Source organism: Hemicordylus capensis, chromosome 1, assembly GCF_027244095.1.
Source record: "Hemicordylus capensis ecotype Gifberg chromosome 1, rHemCap1.1.pri, whole genome shotgun sequence".
NCBI classification, from domain to species: domain Eukaryota; kingdom Metazoa; phylum Chordata; class Lepidosauria; order Squamata; family Cordylidae; genus Hemicordylus; species Hemicordylus capensis.
Window position 1 is genome coordinate 353,526,959 of NC_069657.1, and position 21,439 is coordinate 353,548,397.

General features: G+C 43.7%; 1 protein-coding gene across 3 annotated transcripts in view; it reads right to left on the bottom strand.

Annotated features, from left to right (window-relative positions):
• Window positions 1-990: 990 nt before the first annotated feature.
• Window positions 991-21,439, bottom strand: part of TXLNB (taxilin beta) — a 56,072-nt gene continuing 35,623 nt past the window's right edge. For 2 of the 3 annotated variants that reach the window (XM_053289599.1, XM_053289609.1), the window contains 4 exons: window positions 15,537-15,611; window positions 6,685-6,777; window positions 4,623-4,718; window positions 991-3,740 (listed from right to left, as the gene is read on the bottom strand). In XM_053289599.1, the coding sequence (XP_053145574.1) occupies window positions 2,928-3,740; window positions 4,623-4,718; window positions 6,685-6,777; window positions 15,537-15,611 (1,077 nt within the window). In that variant the 3' untranslated portion in view covers window positions 991-2,927. The remainder of the gene's footprint in view (window positions 3,741-4,622; window positions 4,719-6,684; window positions 6,778-15,536; window positions 15,612-21,439) is intronic. The other variant, XM_053289619.1, reaches the window with a different exon arrangement.

Genomic DNA, 21,439 nt, shown 5'->3' on the forward strand with positions numbered 1-21,439 from the left:
GAGGCCAGGGATGGAACCTGGGGCTTTCTACATCTTAAGGACCATACTGCCACTGAACCATGGTCCTTCCTTGTTAGTTGTCAGGAAGATGAAGGAGCACAAGTGCATAGTTTACTTAGTTGTCAGGATTTTTCTCAGGAAACATAAATAAACACAAGTCCAACCAGCAGTGTTACGAGTGTAATTGATTACTAGGAACTGCTGTGCTTTAATGGATAAGGGAGTGAGCTGTGAGCCAGAGGTCCTTGGTTCAAATCTCTCCTCAGCCGCGATCTCACAAAATGGCCTTGTGCCTCAGCTACCCATCTGTGACATATGGAAAATAATGCTGGTCTATGTTATTAATGCTGATCTACCTCATTGGTGTTCTTCATTGGCTTGTGTTTTGTGTTTTCACACAGCAGGTGAGTTTACTCCGAGTTCGAAGTTGCTCCAAAAAACCACACAAAAAGTAGATTTATTTTTTACCCTGGTTATAAATCAGGCTACACTCTACCGTGCAATGAAAAACCCAAATCATGTGTGAAGTGCTCCCTGATAGCTTGCAGGGTAAAAGGTAAAGTGTGCTGTTGGGTCTGTGTCAACTCCTGGTGACCACAGAGCCCTGTGGTTGTCTTTGATGGAATAGAGGAGGGGTTTACCATTGCCTTATCCCACACAGTATGAGATGATGCCTTTCAGCATCTTCCTACATCGCTGTTGCCCAATATAGGCGTTTCCCATAGTCTGGGAATACATACCAGCAGGGCTTCAAACCAGCAACCTCTGGCTTGCTAATCAAGTCATTTCCCGGCTGTGCCATTAGGTGGCTAGTTTGCAGGGACTTTGGGGTAAGTTTGGCCGATATGTGAATGCACACCCTCCATTCCGGATTGAGGTAACGTATGTCGTATATTATGAACACTCTAAAGTACTGTATCAATACCGAATAATATTATTAGGCCTGAAGTAAATTTCTTTTCAGAGTCTCTGCAAAAAACCTCTCTAGAGTGGCATGACATTTTTTTTTTAATTTTAGAAAATGAACAGGAGACCAGGAAAGCAAATAAAACATTTTAGTAGATCTAGAAACAAATCCAGTGTTTAAAATATTAGTATTAAGGTAACAACAAGCAAAATAATATTAAATTCAGGCTGGAATTCTACAGTTATAGTTAAGATTTTTTTAAAAAAAATAAGTTTCTATAGGTGAAGTTATGCAGCCCATCATCCAGTATACAGTTACAAGTTTAATGACCATTTGACTGAGTGGGACATAAGGACAAATAACTGTGTGCCGGATTGTGGCTATACATGTTTCAATAATAATAGTAAAGTTATATAGGGCAACGTTATCAGAACAAGCCACATATGTGCATAGTTTGCTTTTTAGTGGAATTACTTACTGTATAATACAAAATATGAATATAAGAGCATAGGTATGCAATTTTAAAATGCCACAACACATATGATAATTCTTCAAAAGAACACCCACTACAAAACAAAAGATAAACACTTCAGCAATTTTGAGGCTTTCCAGTTCCTACCATATTTGTTCTGTTGAGTCTTAAATCTTGGGGTACCAGTGAATTGTCACTTTCTATAATTCTACATGTTGATTTTTCATGTCTTGCTGAATGTGGCTAATAATCTGATCTGACCTAAGAGCAGATTCAGATGCGCCAAAGAAGCACACATAGATCAGTACCACTTCAAAAGCTCCATGAATAATTGCTGCTTTGAAAGTCACCCAACTTCAAAAATTCTTTGTAAATAGAAAGCTAACATGGCAAGGAGGCTTTTTTAAAAAATGAAGTCGATAACAGTTTTTCAAACACACATCTGTAAGGAACCAGCAAAGAATCAAAAGCTGCAACTCTTGTGTCTGAAATGCTAATGCTTTTGTGAATAGGCTATGATTTGAAGCAGAGGTACTCCTCCACACCCCCTGGGGGCCCCAAATAATCTTTAGTCTGTCCTGGGTGGTGTGCTTTGTGCCCTCAAGAACCTAGTGTTAAAAATGATGTTTAACTTGCAGTGGGGGTGGGTGGGGTGCGGGGGGGGGGGCCTGGGGGGCTCCAAAGGACTTTAGGTCCAGGCTCCAAAATTACGTAGGTGCACCTCTGATTTGAAGTGACTTAACACCACAATCCTGAGCACAATTATTTGGAAAGGTACCCTTGATTTCAACGGAACTACTTTTAAGCATCTGATTTTGGTTCCAGTTTAGTGACCTAAACAGTAACCATCCCATTCCCTTAAAAGTATTTTTAACTTTAAATTCTGTCTGGCAAGTTCTGTGTAATACCATGGGGGGTGGGGGGCTGTACGGTACTTAAGCTGCTAGTTTCTGGAGTCTGGGGGTTGTCTTTGGAGGGAATGGCTTGAAGATCTCAGCCTAAACACTGTGTACCTTTTTATTTTCCTACTTTTGATTATATTTGAAGCCCTCCCCCTTACTACTTTACACTTTCTAGTTCTGCCAGCTGCCTTCTCTTCCGACACATATTTCTTCCTGTATTTAAAATGACATTGTGCTATTCTTGCAAACCAAAACAATACTACCCATTTTTGCTTTGAGAATATGCTGAATTGCTGTGTTTTGAGAGTATGCAGAATGGAAATATGGAGTATGCAGAATCTTCAAGTAGGAAGAACTTCCTGCTTAAAGAGCCATTTCCATGCTGCACACTCCCACTGTGCTGAGAGTGGGTGGGGGTGGGGAAGGCTCACCATTCTGTTTTAGGGGAGCACTTTGCTTTGATCAGATGTGCGGAAAGGGCACCTTGCACATCCATTTTTAGTGATGGAGCTTGATGACACAGAGGCGCCCCATGATCTTGAGGAGCAAATCTCAGTGTATGTATTTAAGTTACATCTTTGCTTAAAAAAAATAACATTAGGAGAGAATGAGAGGATGGTGTATTGGAAAGAAATGTCTCATCATGCTAATCGACTCCTTCCATGTCGGCATCAGGCAATTGCAGCACTGGATGCTCTTGAACAGGTTGCCCTAATGTGTCTCCTTGATGCGCCTCTGCTTTTGGCATGGATACTGCTGGCTGCATGGAGGGATTCCCTGATTCTTGATGCAAGGGAGAAGGTAGTGCTGGCTCTGGGGGACAGAGACTCTCATGTGACTCTTCATTCTCTTTGTTGGTAGCTACAAGGGTTTCTGGGGGAAAGATCAGGCCACATGCTTGTAGGTCATGTGACTCTTCATCCTTCTCTTTGCTGGTGGCTAAGAGGGATTCTGGGGAACCAATCAGACTACATGTTTGCAGGTCGTGTGACTCTTTATCACTCTCTTTGTTGGTGGCTATGAGGGGCATTTCCATGTGATGGGTCACCATGAAAGCTGAAGCCAGATCATCCAGAATATTTTCATTAGTTACAGTCACTTTAGCATCAGCTTGGTTAGTAATAGAGGAGCTTGTATCAGCATCAGTGATCAGGCTGTCCTCCTGTCCAGTCTGCTGTTCTTCCTCTTCCTCTTCCTCTTTCTCCCCCGGAAACTGTGCTTCTTTTATTTTTTTGTACAATACATTCCTTTCGTCCTGCAGTGCTCTGCAAAGATTCTCTAGTCTTTGAATTTTCACCACAAAGCACTCATATTCTTTGGCTCTCATGGCTTTCTGTGATAGAACAAGAACAATTTTTTTGTGCAATACATCCCTTTCTTCCTGCAGTGCTTTGCAAAGATTCTCTAGCTTTTTCATTTTCACCACAGACTGCTCAGTTTCTGTGACCCTCCTGGCTTTCTGTGACAGAACAAGAAAGCAAAGGTTGGAGATTGCCAAGCTGATAAATGGCACAGAACCATCTCAGGGGCCAGATTAATTTTCCTTCCCCACTTTGTTCTTTATGTTAAAAACCTTGCTTAAAAAGTAACCCCAAGATCATACCATTGCTTGACCACTTCTGCAAAGTGTGTCTGCTAAGGTCTTTTACAGATATTGGTCTTTTACAGAGATCAGGCTTTTGATGCCCTGGAGCCTTTTTTGCAATGTGTGTATTTCTATGTACCCAGCCAAGTGTTACAGAAATGAACATTTACTGGCATGATGGGGTGGCGGGAGGGAACGACAAGGAAGTTCCAGCTATAGCATGCAGTGTATATCCTCTGATGTTCTCTTCTGCAGTATGTGGCCAGCCCAGCTCCATTAGTTTGCAAGGACTGCATTTAAGGTCAGGAACTGAAATCTTGTCATTCTTTTGTTTGGTTTGTTATTATTTGCTTAACTTGCTCAAAGAAAGTGTGCTGTTTTTGCACACTCAATGTCATATATAAAAATTTATTAGAGTTCATGGCTGTATCCCAGAAGCCACAAAATACCCCAGTAAATATCCCACTTGTTCATCCTTTCAGCTGTACAGTCTCAGAACTAGGACTTACCTTATAGCCTTCTTAAATGCTTCAGCCCCTAGCTTCCCACCTGCAACAGCTATCTTACCCCTCTTTGTCACTCCATTTATTAGGTGTCAAACATTAGCTACAAACAAACATGGATTTACAATTCACTTGCCCAAGACTTTCCACAAGTGACCATCTTTTTACATCTCTAACCATTCTAACCACATCAACAAATGTGGTGATACTCTTGCCTCTTAAGAAAAGAATGTTCAGGGACAGATTTTCTCACCTCTTCAATCATGTCCAATAAAGCTTTATTGCAGTTCTCAAATCTGGATTTCCATGTAGCTGTGTCCTTCTCTAACTTTTTCATCTTCTTTGTCATCTAGAGAAGAGGGAAAATGCGAAGTTCACAGTAGGAATGTCCGGTTTTCACTATAATTATAAAAGTTCAACTTACTTTCCTTGTGTTTATGTCAGTATGGACCTATCTTAATAGTTCTTGTATGGACACCACTTAATAACTGATTGTGCCTAGTAGTCGCAATGAAAAGTTATTGGCATCAAACATGAACATTTTTTTATGTTTAACAGTATAGAAAGGTGTTAGTTAATATTTCAGCAACCCTGAATGTTTGCTGATTTTGATTTGTGGGTTTGAAGCAGTGTTACAGGGTAAACAGAAATATTTACTGAGAACCCACAAATAGTGTGAACAGTCACCTGTTTTCTTTCCTGATTCTGTTGCATGTATAAACTGGCTCTAAAATCTGAGAGCCATTTCCATACTGCAGTGATGAAACTTTGCAGTTTCAGGATTGCAGGATGTCAGTGGCTGGTTTCACAATAGTGTAACTACTACTCCCCTCATTGGGATAGGAAGCAGTTCTCATGGCTGACCTACCACCCAAGAAACTGCAGATCCAAGAACGCACATGCTGCTGTGCAGTACTCTGCAGCCCACCTGTGTTGCTTGCGGAGGCAGGGCTGCTTTGTGCCTACCAAGCTTGCAATTCTCCTCCCACTGGGAATGGTGGGAGTGGCGTCGCAATGGCACTGACACAATGCGTAGCAGGCTTGGAGCAGCCCCGCCTCCACATGCAGCACAGGTGTGTGCTATAGAGTAGCAGTGTGCGCACCCCTCTTTTGGCTCTGCCGATCTTTGTGTGGCATGTCAGCCCATGTTCCTAGCTTGCCTGTCCCCTCAGCTGCTTCACGTGCACACAGTTGCATATAGTGATGCCCACTGAAACTAATGGGTGCCATGTTGCCCAACTCCACGCACAGAGCTCTTCCTGCTGAGCACTGCTGATCTGCAGCGCAGTCCCATCGTTGGCACTAACATGCACACAGAGGCGCAGATGGTGATCCAGCTGCCCTCATTCCCTTGCACAGTATGTCAGCCAGTAATAGTAGATTTCTTAACTATGCTGAATTAAGGAACTGAAGTATTCGGATAGGAAAAATGACTTCCCAATAGATCCTGAATGAGTGCATCCAGTGATCAAAACTCTCCAGTGATCAAGGAATTCAAAGTAGTGTTTTTCCTGAAACTTCTAACCTCTCAAGGAAGTAGAGCATCAGTGATGGAGCCACCACTGGACAAAGGGGGAACAAATGTCCCCAGACCATTGGGGTCTGGGGGCAGCTATGGCACCCCCTCGCCACCCTCCCGCATCCAGCCGGCAAGCGAAGTACTCACCAGCTGGGATCACAATGTGCGGCCCCTCGCCTGCTCTCAACCAACACTTATGTTCTCACTTGCAGTGTGAGAGGGAAAGCAAGCAAGCACCCAGCTGGGAATGGGCAAGAGGCCACACATTCCCTTCTTCCTGGTGCTGCCCATGCCCGCTCATTGGCATGTGTCTGGCACCAATGCAGGGGCCATGGCTAGTGTGGTTGAGCAGCAGTCTGTCCCTGGGCCACGGCCAAGCCCACTATGCTGCTTTGGGACATGCATGTACCAATACAATCCCCCTGTACAATGAGAAGTGATATAGTATGGAAAGTCTCCACAATATGGTGTTTCGACTTATTTGCGCAGGCCAGATGGTTATTGACTAGATCTTAAGCCCCTTGGGTTTAAAAGAAGGAAAAGGCCTCAGTTACTTCAGTTGTGTTACTAAATAAGAATTGGTATCAGTAATATAGAAAATATCAAAACTGTATTTGGTTCCTAATAGATCCCATCATGTTTCACCACAAAATGACTGGTTTCTAGTTGGTTGCGGGAAGCAAATATGTATGTCTTGATAACCAAAACTAAAGGGATCTGCAGAAAATTCAGCATTCTTCAATAACCAAACAGAGAGCATAAAAAATAGATTTTAGAAATGTAAGGCACGACTCACTTTCTCCATCTCCTGCTTGAAGCTGGCAAACACCTCGTTGCTTTTTGTCAGTGTTTTCTGGAATTCTTCAAACCGTTCAGAATAAAGAGTAAGCTGCATTCACAGGGAAAAATTAGATCACTTTCACAAGTCTCATGTACAGTATAGCTTCATGATAATAAAGATGAAGCCCCAAGCCTTCAAATTATTACACAATGATTGCAAAATAAGTATTAGAAAACAATTTGGTTATAGAGTATTTTTTATCTAATGTTCTCAAAACCAAAATTGAAAGACAAAAGTGAGGCAGAGAATTATTATTAGGTCTTTATTTACATGGAATACAGTCAGGCCAGTATTTTCTTTATGTACAATATTTAATAATATTCTGCACTTTCAGTCCCCAAGGGGTCCTCCCGAGGCAGCTTACAAACAAATATTAAGAACAAATGTAAACACAATATAAAAACCACAAATACAAAGAGCCACTACTGCAACATTACAAAAGGAAAGAAAGCATTGCACAAAAACCAGTATTACAGTGCATATGCAGCAGCCGACCAGTACTACTAACTCAGTTGCCAGCTTTTCACCATTCATAAGGTGAGCAGTGATTGGGCAAGGCAGGCCTGCCTTCATGGTCATGGCACTAGGACCAAGAAGGCCTGTCCTTTGTGCCACCACCTTCACTTATGAAAGCAGGGGAACATGGAGCGGGCAGGGGCATAGCTACCATAGAGATGAGAGGAGGATTTTCAGGGACTGTCACCTCCTTCACCTCCCTTTCACTGGGTGATTGGCCCAACTCGTGCCAGTCTCTCTATGGCAGCTGTGTTGATTCAGTGTGCTAACATGGCAGAGCTGCCTTGATCCCATCAAGAACTGGTGGTCCCTTTTAAGATAGGCCTGTTCTTGCTGGTTTAAACCAGCAATAAAGCAGCAGCCCTGGTTTACCAATTAGATGACATCATCAGGCCACATTGGCTTTGCTGGAGAGTGGCTGGTGTGGAGTCGTGGCCAAGAGCAGCCAGAAGCACTTGTGTCCCAACAAGAGGACCCAGTGAAGGAGGGCAGCGAAGGCAGGGTGCCCAGAAGTGCTTCTGGCCATCTTGATGGCTGCACTTGGCCCCAACTCCACAACAGCTACTCTCCCGCCAAGCCAATGTGACCTGATGATGTCAATATGGCCTCAAATCTTGTCCCAGGGTCCCCTCCAACCTTGCTGTGCCACTGGGAACAGAGTCTCATTGACCTGAGCACACATAGGAGCATAAGAAGCTGCCATATACTAAGACCAATTGGTCCATCTAGCTCAGTATTGTCTACACAGACAGGCAGTGGCTTCTCCAAGGTTGCAGGCAGGAATCTCTCTTCACCCTATCTTGGAGATGCCAGGGAGGGAACTTGGGAACCTTCTGCTCTTCCCAGAGCAGCTCCATCCCCTGAGGGGAATATCTTACAGTGTTCACCCATGTATTCTCCCATTCATATGCAACCAGAGTCAACCCTGCTTAGCTAAGGGGACAAGTCATACTTGCTACCACAAGACCAGCTCTCCTCTCTTAGTGTATATACATAAACAGGTATGTATATGTGAGTCAAGGTAGTCTCTTCAGCTATTCTGGCTCCAGATTGATTGGAAAGTGTAATCATTTTCCTTTGCATTTACTAGGTAATTTATTATTATTATCTCTTGTTTACACAGTCAGACAGGTGTTATTGACTGGTTTGTTTTTATCCAGACATCGAGTCCTTCCCAAGGACCTGGGATGGCTGAATTTTATTGTCAATGTTGTTGCTGCAGTTATAGATATCATCGCAGAATATAGGCTGTTCCCAGTAAAGCTGCTTTTTGTAATTGGCTGATGGTGATTTCTGTGGCCCCTATGGTGTTGAGGTGCTCTTCAAGGTCTTTTGGAACTGCACCCAGGGCGCCAATAACCACTGGGATTATTTTGGTCTTTTTCTGCCACAGCCTTTCAATTTCAATTTGTAAATCTTTGTATTTTGTTATTTTTTCTATTTCTTTCTTTTCTATTCTGCTATCCCCTGGTATTGCTGTGTCAGTTATTTTAACTTTTTCTTCTTCTTCTCGGCTACAGTTATATCTGGTGTATTGTGTGGCAGATGTTTGTCTGTTTGTAGTCAGAAGTCCCATAATATTTTTACATCTTCATTTTCTTCAACTTTTTCGATTTTATGGTCCCACCAATTTTTGGCTACAGGTAGCTTGTATTTTTTGCAGATGTTCCAGTGTATCATCCCTGCTACCTTGTCATGCCTTTGTTTGTAGTCAGTCTGTGTGATCTTTTTACAACAGCTGATTAGGTGGTCCACTGTTTCATCTGCTTCTTTACAAAGGCGGCACTTGCTGTTTGTTATGGATTTTTTGACTTTAGCTTATTATTATTTTATTTTATTTTATTTTATTTTTACATTTATATCCTGCTTTTCCTCCAAGGAGCCCAGAGCGGTATACTACATACTTGAGTTTCTCCTCACAACAACCCTGTGAAGTAGGTTAGGCTGAGAGAGAAGTGACTGGCCCAGAGCCACCCAGCTAGTATCATGGTTGAATGGGGATTTGAACTCGGGTCTCCCCGGTCCTAGTACAGCACTCTAACCACTATACCACGCTGGCTTTGAAAAGCACATCCAGGGAGAAATTTGAAAAATTTGAATTTGAAATTTGAATTTGAAAAGCAGATCCAGGGAGGTCTCGCCAGCAACCTTCTGCAATACTGGGGTGTGTACAGGTGCAGTACTTTGCCGTTGCCATATTCCACCCTGCCCCTAGTTTTCACGTTTTAGGAAGATCCCTGTCCACTCCAACGCCCAATGTGCATACCTAGACCATGTGTCAGCTCTTCACTGAGGTGTGATAACAAGAGGAGACAATCATTTATAAGTTGTAAGTAGTAGGAAAGAATAATAATTTCCAATGGGTTATGTTCTTCTGTTACCTCTGGCCCAAGTAAAGCAGGTGTTGAGTTTTTGTTTTTTTTTAAAATAGAAAATCCTGCAAAACCTATTTATCAGAGTTGAAAGTAGGGCAAGTGTACACATCTTGAGCTGCAAACCCTCTTTCAAACCACCTCAGCTTTCTGTAAAAAGCAATCATTTTTCTCCAGCCTGCATATTCTTACCACCCAAGGGAAACATGACTCCTTGTGTGTACAAATAATACAGAGCAGTTGGTTTGTCTGTTCTTGGGGTTATATATGATTTTTGTTGTCCCCCACCCCCTTTCCCTTGCCACTAGGACTCTTCCATTTCAGTACACCTGTTTGTTGCCATTCCTCGTCTTTAAATTGGTCTTGCATTTCATCCTTATGCTTAACGCCATCTTCTGTCTTTGCTTCTCCTATTTACTTCTTTTTTTATTCTCTCCTGAAGCCCCTCTTTTCTATTTATTCATTATTTTAATTGCCTTCTTGTTGCTACTTTTTCTACCCACACCTCCTAATTCTCCTACTCTGGTCTGACCTGATAAGCCCTTTGTCTGTGGACTTGGCATAACACCATAAATAGAAAGATTCCAGTCTGGCAAAGAACTTAATTGCAATATGGTTGGCTGATGGGGAGGGGCCAGAAGAAGGAGAGAAAGATGGAGAACAAAGTAGGAATGCTAACTGACAGGGCCATACTTCCCAGGGAGAGGCCAAAGCACATGCTTCACATGCAAGAAGTCTCAGGGTCAAACAATCTCTGACATCTCCAGTGAAAGGATCTTGGGGAGGAGGGCTAGGAAAGCCTCCCGCCTCTGCCCAAGCTGCTGGGAGAGCTGCTAATCCGAGTAAAGCATATTGAGCTAGATGGACTAATTGTCCGATTCAGTATAAGGCAGCTTCATATGTACTGCATAGTTGTAGTAGTCATGAGGTAGTTCATATAATTTGCCTTCCAGCATGGGATCCAGCACAGCCAGCAGTTTCTTGAAAAATCTGAGCTTTCTGTTTTAAAAAGAGCACATTTTTGGATGTCAGATTGCTGGATATCAGGGTACAGTCCTCCCTCATCAACTGCGAGGGTTCTGTTCCTGGAAAACCTCGCAGTTGGCAAATTCACTGTTGCCAAGCAATAGCAATGCACTGAAAAGAGGGGGGTAGGGGAATCGTGGTCATGAAACAATACAATACAATACAATACAATACAAGAAGTTTCCACAGCAGTTTACACAGATATAAATAAAATGGCCACAAAATACAGTAAAAATTAGGAAAAAATCACCCCTGACCCCCCAAAATCACCCTCTGACCCCTGACCTCTTGAAATCACCCATCTCCCCCCAAATTCCCAAAAACTCCCCCCCTCCTACCAATTTCCAAAAACATCTTGCCAAACCATGGATACTCAGGTCGTGGTTGGCAAGATGGGTCACAATTTCCCTGTCATGGATACTCAAATCCGCAATAGGGAAGCCCGCGCTTGGTACAGGATGACTGTACTAAATCTTAAAGAAGTGATGGCAATATCTGCTGAAGGCTCTGAAATAAGTTCTGGGAGAGACCTATAGAAGTCTGTGTTGGAAGTTAAAGGACTTTGCGCTGTCTCTTGTCTCAGACAGTGGAGGACAGACTAGTAAGTCAGAGGGCTAGAGGGTCAAGACATTGGTCATCCCTTCTCTACTGCTCTGACACTATCCCTTTGGATATATAGATTGCTAATCTCAGGGATTAACTTCCTTCCTCTCTCTCTTCCCTACCTGCTCTTCTACCTTGCAACACGGCAAGCCTCTCTCCCTGCACCATGTGTGCAGAGAAGATGCAGAATACATCTGCATCCAGCTAGATAGATAGATTAGAGATCCTAACTCCTCACTTTCCTATCTAGAATGGAGTTCCTTAATAAATGCCTTATATATTGATTGGAAACTATGAATTGGCTCCAAGTTACTTTACTCTCAGCATATACGCATGCCTAACTAAATGCTGCTGTGTTGTGCCTCTGTGCACTCTGCTATAATGAGAATGGGATTCTCTCACCACAGAGAACTATAGAAGTCTGGCCAAGAGACCTTTCTGTTTCCCCACTTCACCCCATATAGATGGACCATATTTCCAATTCCACTTGCACTCTGCCACTTATTTTTGGAAGCAAGTTTTCAACACAATTTCATAACTTTAAAAAGGGATGTTATGTTTGCTGTAAGTTGATATGCAGCATAATCCTAAGCATTTTACTCAGGAGTAAGTCCTGTTGGTTTTAGTGGGGCTTACTCCTTAATAAATATTTAGGATTACAGCCTGAATGATGCAAAAACAATTACAGTCTTTCTTTGAAACATCAGTCCATGATTGTTTAGGAGGAGCAGCAGAATGCATTCAAAATCTAAACGTGGTTACAGTTTATTTGAGACAAGATTGCCTGCATAAGTTAGCTTTTATGACAAAATAGAAGAAGTGAAAGAAAGAAGTGAAAGAGGAACTGGATTCAAAGACTGTGAGGAATCCCTGGGGGGAACAATGTGCCCAAGGCACTAGAAATCTAGTAAAAAAATTTCTAGTTTAAGATGAGTTATGATGGGCTTACATTTCCACTTGTGCTCTAAAAAGCACGGAAATTCCAAGTTAAGGTGCACATCTTAACTTCTGCACCATAGAAGCTGTAAAGACTGTAGTGTCTGATATATCATGCTGGGGAAGAGTACAGGAGTCAATCCATTCTCAAAATTACCGGACAATCTGCCTTTGCTTTGATGAAGACCAGAGATGCAACTCTACTGATCTCCTTTCCTTACTGAACATCTTTCCCCAGCTAGCAATCATCCATAATCCTGGCTTTGTTTTCCCACACTGCAGGGGAGGGACATGGTCATTAGTACAGATACACATGAGCATTTTGCATTTAAGTACAAAATTAATCTTCATAAAGGAAGCCACAATTTTAATCCTATTACACAATATTCCCAAGGTGCCATCTCTCTTGCTATTGCTCCCCTGCAGCTGGTATGTAGTGGGATCTTGCCTCTGGGGTTGGAAGTAGCCTGTAGCCATCAACCTAGTAGCCACTGATAGACCTGTCCTTCATAAATTTATCTAAGCCCCTATGAAAGCCACCCAGGGGGTGGCCATATCCACATCCTGTGGCAGAGAATTCCATAAGTTAATTATGTGCAGTGTGAAAAGGTGCTTCCTTTTGCCAGTCCTAAGTTTTATGGCATACTGGGGACATACTGGAAGCATTCTGCATGTGCTCACCTGCTTGGTTTAGAAATTTTTGCCGCACCTGAACACATCTTAGCTGTTTCTTCATTGGCCTCCTGCAGGGCCTCCTGCTCTTTGACTTCCCTTTAAATGCTATTGCTCCTCCTCAGATTCTGTTGGACAAAAATCCTTTGCAATTCCAGTTTGATGTGGGCTGCTGGAAAGGAGCAAATGCATATGGTTTCTCTGGCCTGGAAAGGACTCCTCCAGAGCCATCTGTGCAGAGGGCTGGCTACTCTGTACAGCTGTTCGATCTTGGCTGAAAGCAGGGAGCAAACGCACATCTGCTCCCGACCTCCAACCTATCCAGCTGGATGTACAGGCAGGGAGCAAATGCACATGGGTTGGCAGGGCTGGGAAAGGCTACTCTGAGTGGAGGACCCCTCCCCAGTCCAGCCAAAGGCATGCGTTTGCTCTTCCCAGCTCCAGTCAACACGGGCCTTTGCTCTGTGAAAGGGCTGGTGTTGTCTGGAGGCCGGGAGCAAACACAGATGGGTTGGCCAGGCTGGGGAATGCATCTCTGGGCAGAGGAGCCCTTCCCAGTCCAGCCAAGTGGTGCACATCTGTCCCCCCCACCTCCAGGCAACACCAGGCTCTGCACAGACAACCCTGGAGGAGTTCTTCCCAGGCTGGCCAAAGCATTTGCATTTGCTCCCTGCAAGCGCCCACATCAAACTGGCTTTGTAAAGAGCTTTTGAGCAAAAGTAGGAGTGATGGCAGTCAAAACGTATAGCTGGGGAAAGGGAGAGAAAAGAGGGCAGGGAAAGAGATTGAAGGGCTGTACCTGCCGGGGGTTAGAAAGGGAAAGAGCCAGCCACCATGTTGGTTATGGGCAGTGCTGTGGGCACCACGACTTCAAAAATGCTGCTATGGGGCGAAGCAAGGTTGGAGTGGACCTGGAGGCGAGTTTTTAAAATGGGCCTCTCACTGCTGATTAACGAAGGAGACTTTCAACAATGCAATGCGATTCAGTACAGTTTGCTTCCAGGTAAGTGTCTTGAGAATTGGAGCCTCAGGCAGCAAATCTAACCACATTTAGCTGGAAGTACATTTCACTGAAACCTAAAGGACTTTGTAATTTTTTGTCACGCAACAAGCCACTTATAGGACTTTTTTTGGATGGTTTTCTAATTTAAATATTAAAAAGCAACAATTTGTCCGATCCACTTCAATTTAAATTTTCATATTCCTCCTACATCTCTCTGCTCAAAACCAAAGCCCTATGCCCAGTCATTCCGGGTGATCTAAAGGCTGGGGCTGAAATGGGATTGTTTTTTTATGAAAGAAAAGGGCAGATTCTTCCATATCGGGATGGAACTACTTTTTTAAAAATAGTTTTTTAAAATTAAAAAAATAAATAAAACCAGCAAATTCCTCAATATCTGAATTAAATATTCAGAGTCATTTTAATCTGCCCTACATCCCCCCACCTTATATTAAAACTCTATGGCAAGCAATCCCTAAATATTCAAGGGGGGGGGGTTAACCACAAAAAGGAAATTGCATTCTACCTCCATTACTAAGCCTGAGGAGTGAAAAGCTGGGCAGAGCGGTGGTGGGCAAGGACCAGCGCTGGCCACCCTCCCTCCCTCCCTCCCTCCTTCCTTGCTGCCTGCCTGCCAGCACTTGAGTTCAGGCTTCAGGGAGGCCTGCACAGAGGCCTCTCTGGAAGTCCCGGCCACCCACCGTACAGCTGAGAGGCAGAGACTGAAGGGGCTGCAGCAGCTTACAGGCTGCTTCACTCCCCTGGCCAGAGCAGGAGGGCTAGCAGGAGAGGGGGCTAGCAGGCAAGGCAAAAGGGACTGGCTAAAGGGCCTTCGGGGGCCCTCCAGGCCCTGTGGGCCTAGAGCCATTTGTCTCCCCTTGCCCAATGACGCTTACGTACCTGATCATTGCAGACTGTTTTCTGTTCTTAGTGAGAAAGATGCATTTTTTGGCATTTAAAATCACTACTTTTACAAACAATTGTAAAATATTCATTTTTGGGATCCTTGACAAATATATAAAAGGCACTTCTAGGGCATGTAGCCTAACTGCTTAAAGGGACCACAACAGCAATTAAATAGGACATCCTCAGGCCGAAAATATGTCGCCAACATTGTTAGCCCCTATTCAATAGTGAAGAAGTTTAAACTGCTGTATCCAAACCATTTTCTCACAGATTTGTACCAAATTTGCTGGTCTGGTACCTCTTGTCACCTAGTTGATTTGTCCTAATGGGCAGGCAAATTGGACCAGCGGTTTCTATTTTATGAGCAATAAAATGTTCAGGGCTTATAATGGAATGCTGAAACTTCTCTCCGTCTTAACTATACTGGCATGATTGTGCTAGTATAAACAAAAATCGATGTCTGAGATATCGGAATTAAGGGCAATGAAAGAAACTACTAAAGGAGGCTGGGAAATTCTCACTGGTGGAAGGTGAAAATATATAACTGATAACACATTCCTGTTGTGTCATAAATGGTTGCAAGTGTGTTGGTCTTTCAGCGCATGTTATGAAATGCTCCATGCAAATATTTCCAAAGTGTTTTGCATAGTCATGCTTCTGATGTACATTTGCACATTGTTGCATTACTGGGGTGTGAAACACAAGCATATATTACATCTAATGCATGAAATATGGTAAAATAAAGGCACACCATGCTGTCATCTCTTCTACATCACCTGGGCTTGGAGAACTGTCTCTTGTTCCTTCAGCATTTTTGCCTGTAGCTTCCACTCTGCAGCCTGGTTAAGTAGCTATATTTGGAACAAACAACAATGAGAAAGTTGTACTTTGTTTCAGTTAAAAGTCCTTAGAATCCAGCTGCTTGTAAAGCTCTTATTATTGCCTTGCACCTTTCAAAATAACCATTGTAAATCTGAGAGCAATGCAGGTAAACTGTAGACCCAAGTGCTTTTCATGTGGTTTTCAATATGCTGGGTTTCACACCTCCACTTCCTTCATCAAACATCAGAGATTAAAATAAAATCCTGGGGGGAATTACATCTTGGTTATGTTTAATGGTATGAAACAAAACTCTCAATAGCCTGAGGGCCATGACGGTTTTCAGGCTAGTCATTAATCCTGAAAACTGTCTGGGGTTTTGACACTGCTTAAAATTTCATCAGGGCTGGGATGTTGCATAGCCCACCTAGGATGTGCAAAAGGTTTCATGTCACATACCAGAGGTCTCTGCCATAACCAAACAGAACTGATGAGGCAGAAATCATATTTGTATATAGTTTATTGTGGCTTACTAATGTGCCTTTCTCGCCTGTCTTATTGAAGTCTTATAACCAGTGTGTTCAAATTATTCCTAAAAAACCCTTTTAAAAACCAAGGAGTTGCCTTATAATAGGAGCAGGGTGCAAAGCAGCTGTATGAATTAGTAAGGCTTTTAAAGATACCTAACTTGGCAAAGAAGCCCCTGCTAACTTGGCAAAGAGGCACCTTTTAATGTGGTGATTCTCTTTTATTTAGCAGGGGGAGAGTAACTGGCCCTATCCACCCCCAGCACAGCATCCCTCCAGTGACTGTTACTGGTGTCTAACTTATGTTTATTTTTGATTGTGAGCCCTTTGGGGACAGGGATCCATCTTATTTATTTATTATTTATCTGTGTAAACCGCCCTGAGCCATTTTTGGAAGGGCAATATAGAAATCAAATCAAATTTATTATTTATTATTATTATTAATACACACACACACACAGCCTTAGGTATTTTTCAGAAACCAAACTGTTCAGCTGGATATTGACATTGGTATTTTCATTAATAAAATATTAAACATATTTTCAATAATATAATATGAAATATAAAATAATAACATAGAAACAAGGGAGAACTCAAGGCAAAAACCAATTTACAAAGAATACTGAATGCAGTTTTTACCTATGCAGGTTGCTCTTTTATGCTCTTGTATGCTTCTAGAATTACAGAAATGTCCAAAATGTGTTGTTAAGTGTGGTCTGCTTGGAGCTAGGCTTAGTGCAGTCTTGTAGGGACTGTTCTCAGATCCCCCTTTCCTATCCAAACCAGGACTCTAATTAAAGACAAGAAGGTTGTTCACATGACCAAAATCCTTGGTGACTAGGGAGGGCTGGGGAGAAGGCAGGATTATACCTACCTTCCCCCACATGACCCTGGTGATCCTCTCACCACACGACTTGGCCATGCACATGGTTCTCTCTGCAGTGAGGCATTCTGGAGGCTGGAGAAATGCAGCCCAGCCCCAGAAATCCCACAATGCACTGTGTGAGGACTTCCCCACAGTCAGGTGGTCTAGCCATCTGGCTCTGTGTCTGCTCGGGCTGCAGGCAGCCTGAGCAGGCACACACCTGGAGTGGAAGGGTGCATCCGTGCTCTTCTAACTTAGTAATAGCCCAGGGGAAAACCTTGGGCTACCTGGCGCTCCACACAAGCAGCCCTACCTAGGCCTCATTATACAGCCTCATTATACAGTGAGGCAATTCTCATGATCGCCGAAAAGTGGGCTAAGGGAGCCAAGCGTGCTTTTGGGCAATCATGTGTTGCAATGGGAACCGTGTGGCTCCCAGCAGCTAACCGCCATAACTACCCCTCCCCTTAGACAAGGTTAACAGAGCAAGTGCTCTGTTAACCTCTTCTTTTTGCTTGTGTGTTGCCACTGCATGTGGTGACACACGAGTAGACCCTCCCTCCAAGGCTTCTTGGAACCCTACTGCATCCAATAACCTTCTTGGGAGGTCCATTCTAATGGGCCCCTCGCCCCTGCGAAGGTGGGGTGTGACTGTGAGTTCAACCTTAACCAGATGGTGGTCCGTCTGTCCATGACAATGGGGAATAGCCATCCCACAGTCAGTGGACACACCCCCTGTCTCCCCATCCCCAGACAAATCAAGTCACATCTGAAGCACCCAGGATCCAAAAACAACAGAAGCCAAAATAATACCACCTGGCCCTGACCCTCATTGCCCTCCGAAGTGGCTCTCCCAAAGGGCCACAGGGCAGCAGCCCTTTTATAAGCCCAGAAACATGGGTAATCTAGGCAAATAGTCCCCCTGGCCCTGATCCCACACAGACTCACCCACAGTGCAGCAGCCACAGCCCCACACATCATCATCATTATTATTATTATTATTATTATTATTTTATTACATTTATATCCCGCTCTTCCTCCAAGGAGCCCAGAGTGGTGTACTACATACTTAAGTTGTATGTAGGAGAAATAACCTTAACATTAGGGTTAGGTTGAGTTGGATTCTGAAAGCCAGTGCACAAGTCACAAGTCAAGCATGAATGTACAGTCTTATGATGTGACAGCTTTCTTCCCATTGCTTGGGACATGGCATCTTAGCAGGAGTCACAAAGCAACCAGGCTATTGTGAGACTACTGCAGTCATCGTCATGTGAATAATATTAACAGTCTGCATTTGTCTACTGTGACAACTTATTGAAAATCATAGTGTTACTCAAGTTTTTATTTGTCTTGGGGCCTCTGGTGCTCCTGTTATATCAGCCTTTCCTCCTGGTGTTTGTGTTGCCCAAAAGTCATGTGCTGTGAAGGCAAAATCAGATAGGACACTTCCCCCCAAAAAACCCGCACTCCCACCCATTAAAATCAAGGCAGCAAAATGATGCTGAAATTTGCTGCCTGAAGTGGCTACTTCATGCTAGTTTGTGGTAAAGCTGGAGCTGGGTTGGTAGCAGACTTTGCTGGGATCAGCAGCACCTCTCTCTGTGTGCAGTGGCAATGTTAAAACTGCTCCTGCTCCTAGGAACATTATGTAATGCTGACGCAGCACCATCTTCTGCACTGGTGCAAGCATAAGGGCTTTCTATGCTGATGCTTAGGAAGCTACCATATACTGAGTCAGACCATTGGTCTATCTAGCTCAGTATTGTCTACACAGACTGGCAGCGGCTTCTCCAAGGTTGCAGGCAGGAATCTCTCTCAGCCCTATCTTGGAGAAGCCAGGGAGGGAACTTGGAACTTAGATGCTCTTCCCAGAGCGGCTCCATCCCCTAAGGGGAATATCTTACAGCACTCACACTTCTAGTCTCCCTTTCTTATGTAATCAGGGCGGATCCTGCTTAGCTTAAGGGGACAAGTCATGCTTGCTACCACAAGACCAGCTCTCTTCCCTTAACTTAACTGAGCAACGTTCCGGTTACAGAAACCTGGACACTTGGTATTTCCTGATGTGGTGTGTTAGGAACATTTCTCCCTAACCTTCCTGACAATTTGTCTACCTTCATTCCTTCAGCTTTCTCAATAAGTCTGTGGCTGCATCTAGCAGCTAGTCACAGAATTAGAGGGGGCATCCCCGCCTCAGCAACTAAAAGCAGTTTCTAACTGTGAAATGAGAAATTAAAATGGATGGTGCACTAGAAGTCCAGGAAAACAAACAAGGCATGGGATATGTGCATCACTGGAAATGTGTGCTGAAGGTTGTAAGTGTATTGCACTGAACATAATTTGTGATCCAGTGAATATTGTTTCTCCAGTTTTGCCACAGTAAAGCTGTAGAGTCCCTGAAGTAAACAAAAAGGCTTCAAGTTGGGCCACTGGGAGGCAGCAAAGCTATTTCATTTTGTGTACCAAACACAATGGTGCTGACCCTTGCTTTCAATGGTTTGGTAAATTTGTTCTTGGAAAGCAGGAAAGAAGCTGTGCATGGGATTTTGTGTACACTGAAGAACACAAGTCCTAGTGGGGATATGGAGAACTGTATAGTGCTCAAGCGGGCTCTTGAAAACTCATGGTATATCTTGATATCTTTTCTGTACACACATGATACAATAAGGGCCTGTAATACTTATGATGGATCCAGTCCTTGGTTCTACTGCAGCCTGTTTACCAGAAGACCCTGACTGCAGGCTGTTCCTGATGGCACTCTGGGCAAAAGCATTGGGAAGTTCCTTAGTGTATTTTTATATGGAATGAGAGGTATTAAATCTGTCCTGTGTTTATTGGACTTGAAAACTACTACTACTGCTACTATGGATATCTACATACCGCTCTTCAACAAAATTCTCAAAGTGGTTTACATAGAAAAACAAATACATAAATAAGATGTCTCCCTGTCCCCAAAGGGCTCACAATCTAAAAAGAAACATAAGGCAGACACCAGCAACAGCCGCGTGAGGGATGCAGTGTGGGGGATGGACAGGGCCAGCTTCATGCCTCAAAACTTCATGCCTCAACGGATATTATTTCTGAGCATCCGGTGCACAGAGGCATAACTGAGCCAGTGTGCATACAATTCTCGACTTGGGACTACAGAGATATGGATTCAGATTAGTGGTGTGCATGGAACCAGCACCTGCCAGTTTGAAGGGGGGAGATCTCTTTAAGGACAGGGGAGGGTGTTCTTACCCCTCCTGCCGCATTTCTCCTGCTGGTGCTGCCTTTTAAAATGGTCCAGCGGGGCAGCAGTTTACCTCTTTGCCTCCCCGGTGCCTCCTTGGACTGGAAGTGATTGGAAGTTGCGGCTGTGTGTATGTACGTGCAGCAGCAACCAACTTTCAGTCACATCTAGTCCAAGGAGGCATCGGGGTGGCAAGGAATTACGCTGCCACCCTGCCAGATGATTTTAAAAGGGAGCACCAGCAGGAGAAATGCGGCAGGAGGGGTAAGAGCATCCATCCCCCATTCTTAAAGAGATCCCCACCACATTCGAACCGGCCAAACCGCCAGTATTTCGAACTGGTTCAATGTACATCCCTAGTTCAAATTCCCGATCAAACATGAAGCTGCCTGAATGACTTTGCATAAGAGCATAAGAAGCTGCCTTATCCTGAGTCAGACCATCGATCAATCTAACTAGCTCAGTATTGTCTACAGTGATTGGTGGAAGTTATCTAAGGTTTCAGGCAGCCCTACCTGGAGGCTTTACACACATGACCTTTAATTCAAATCCACTCTGGATTTGAGTGTGCCAGTCCACATATTAGTTGTATTTACCCCAATGTATCGTGGACCAGTACAGACATGACTCTGTTTCCCCTTGAAGTGCTGGGCATTCTGGCTTAGCCTGAAGTATGTTTCCAGATGCTTTTGAAGAAAACCCAGTGTTTTCCTTTGATGTCTGGAGGGGCCATTGCCGTCAATTCAGCTTACTTGAACTTTCGTGGGTTGTTTTTTTTTAATGTCTACTGGGTGGGTTTCCGTAAATCCACCCAGGTGTCAGAAAGTAGCGTTTGTTTGCTCAGTCTGGTGTGTTCTTTGTGTGATTTGCAATTGCAAATGCTGTGGGCAGAGGGAGGGGTTGTGACAGATTGATGCAATTCTATGGAGTCCAGAAGGGGAGGGCGGGGGAGGAATTCCTGAGTTAAACACAAGCACACGCAAAATGTGTGTCTTCAAAGTTTGGTCACCATAGCAACACAGTTTACATATGCAGATGTCTGTATATGCAGATGTTTGGAAGCTTAACAATGGAGACTGCAGGTTGAGATTAAGTTCTGTTGCTTTGACTTGTCACTTTTGCAGACATTCAGCTGGCTGTCAAACTTTTTAAAAAAGTAATACTGAAGGGAGGCATTTCGCGCCTCTTCTTGGGATGTGATTGGTTGGAGGCAAAAAACTGAAACAAACAGTGGGA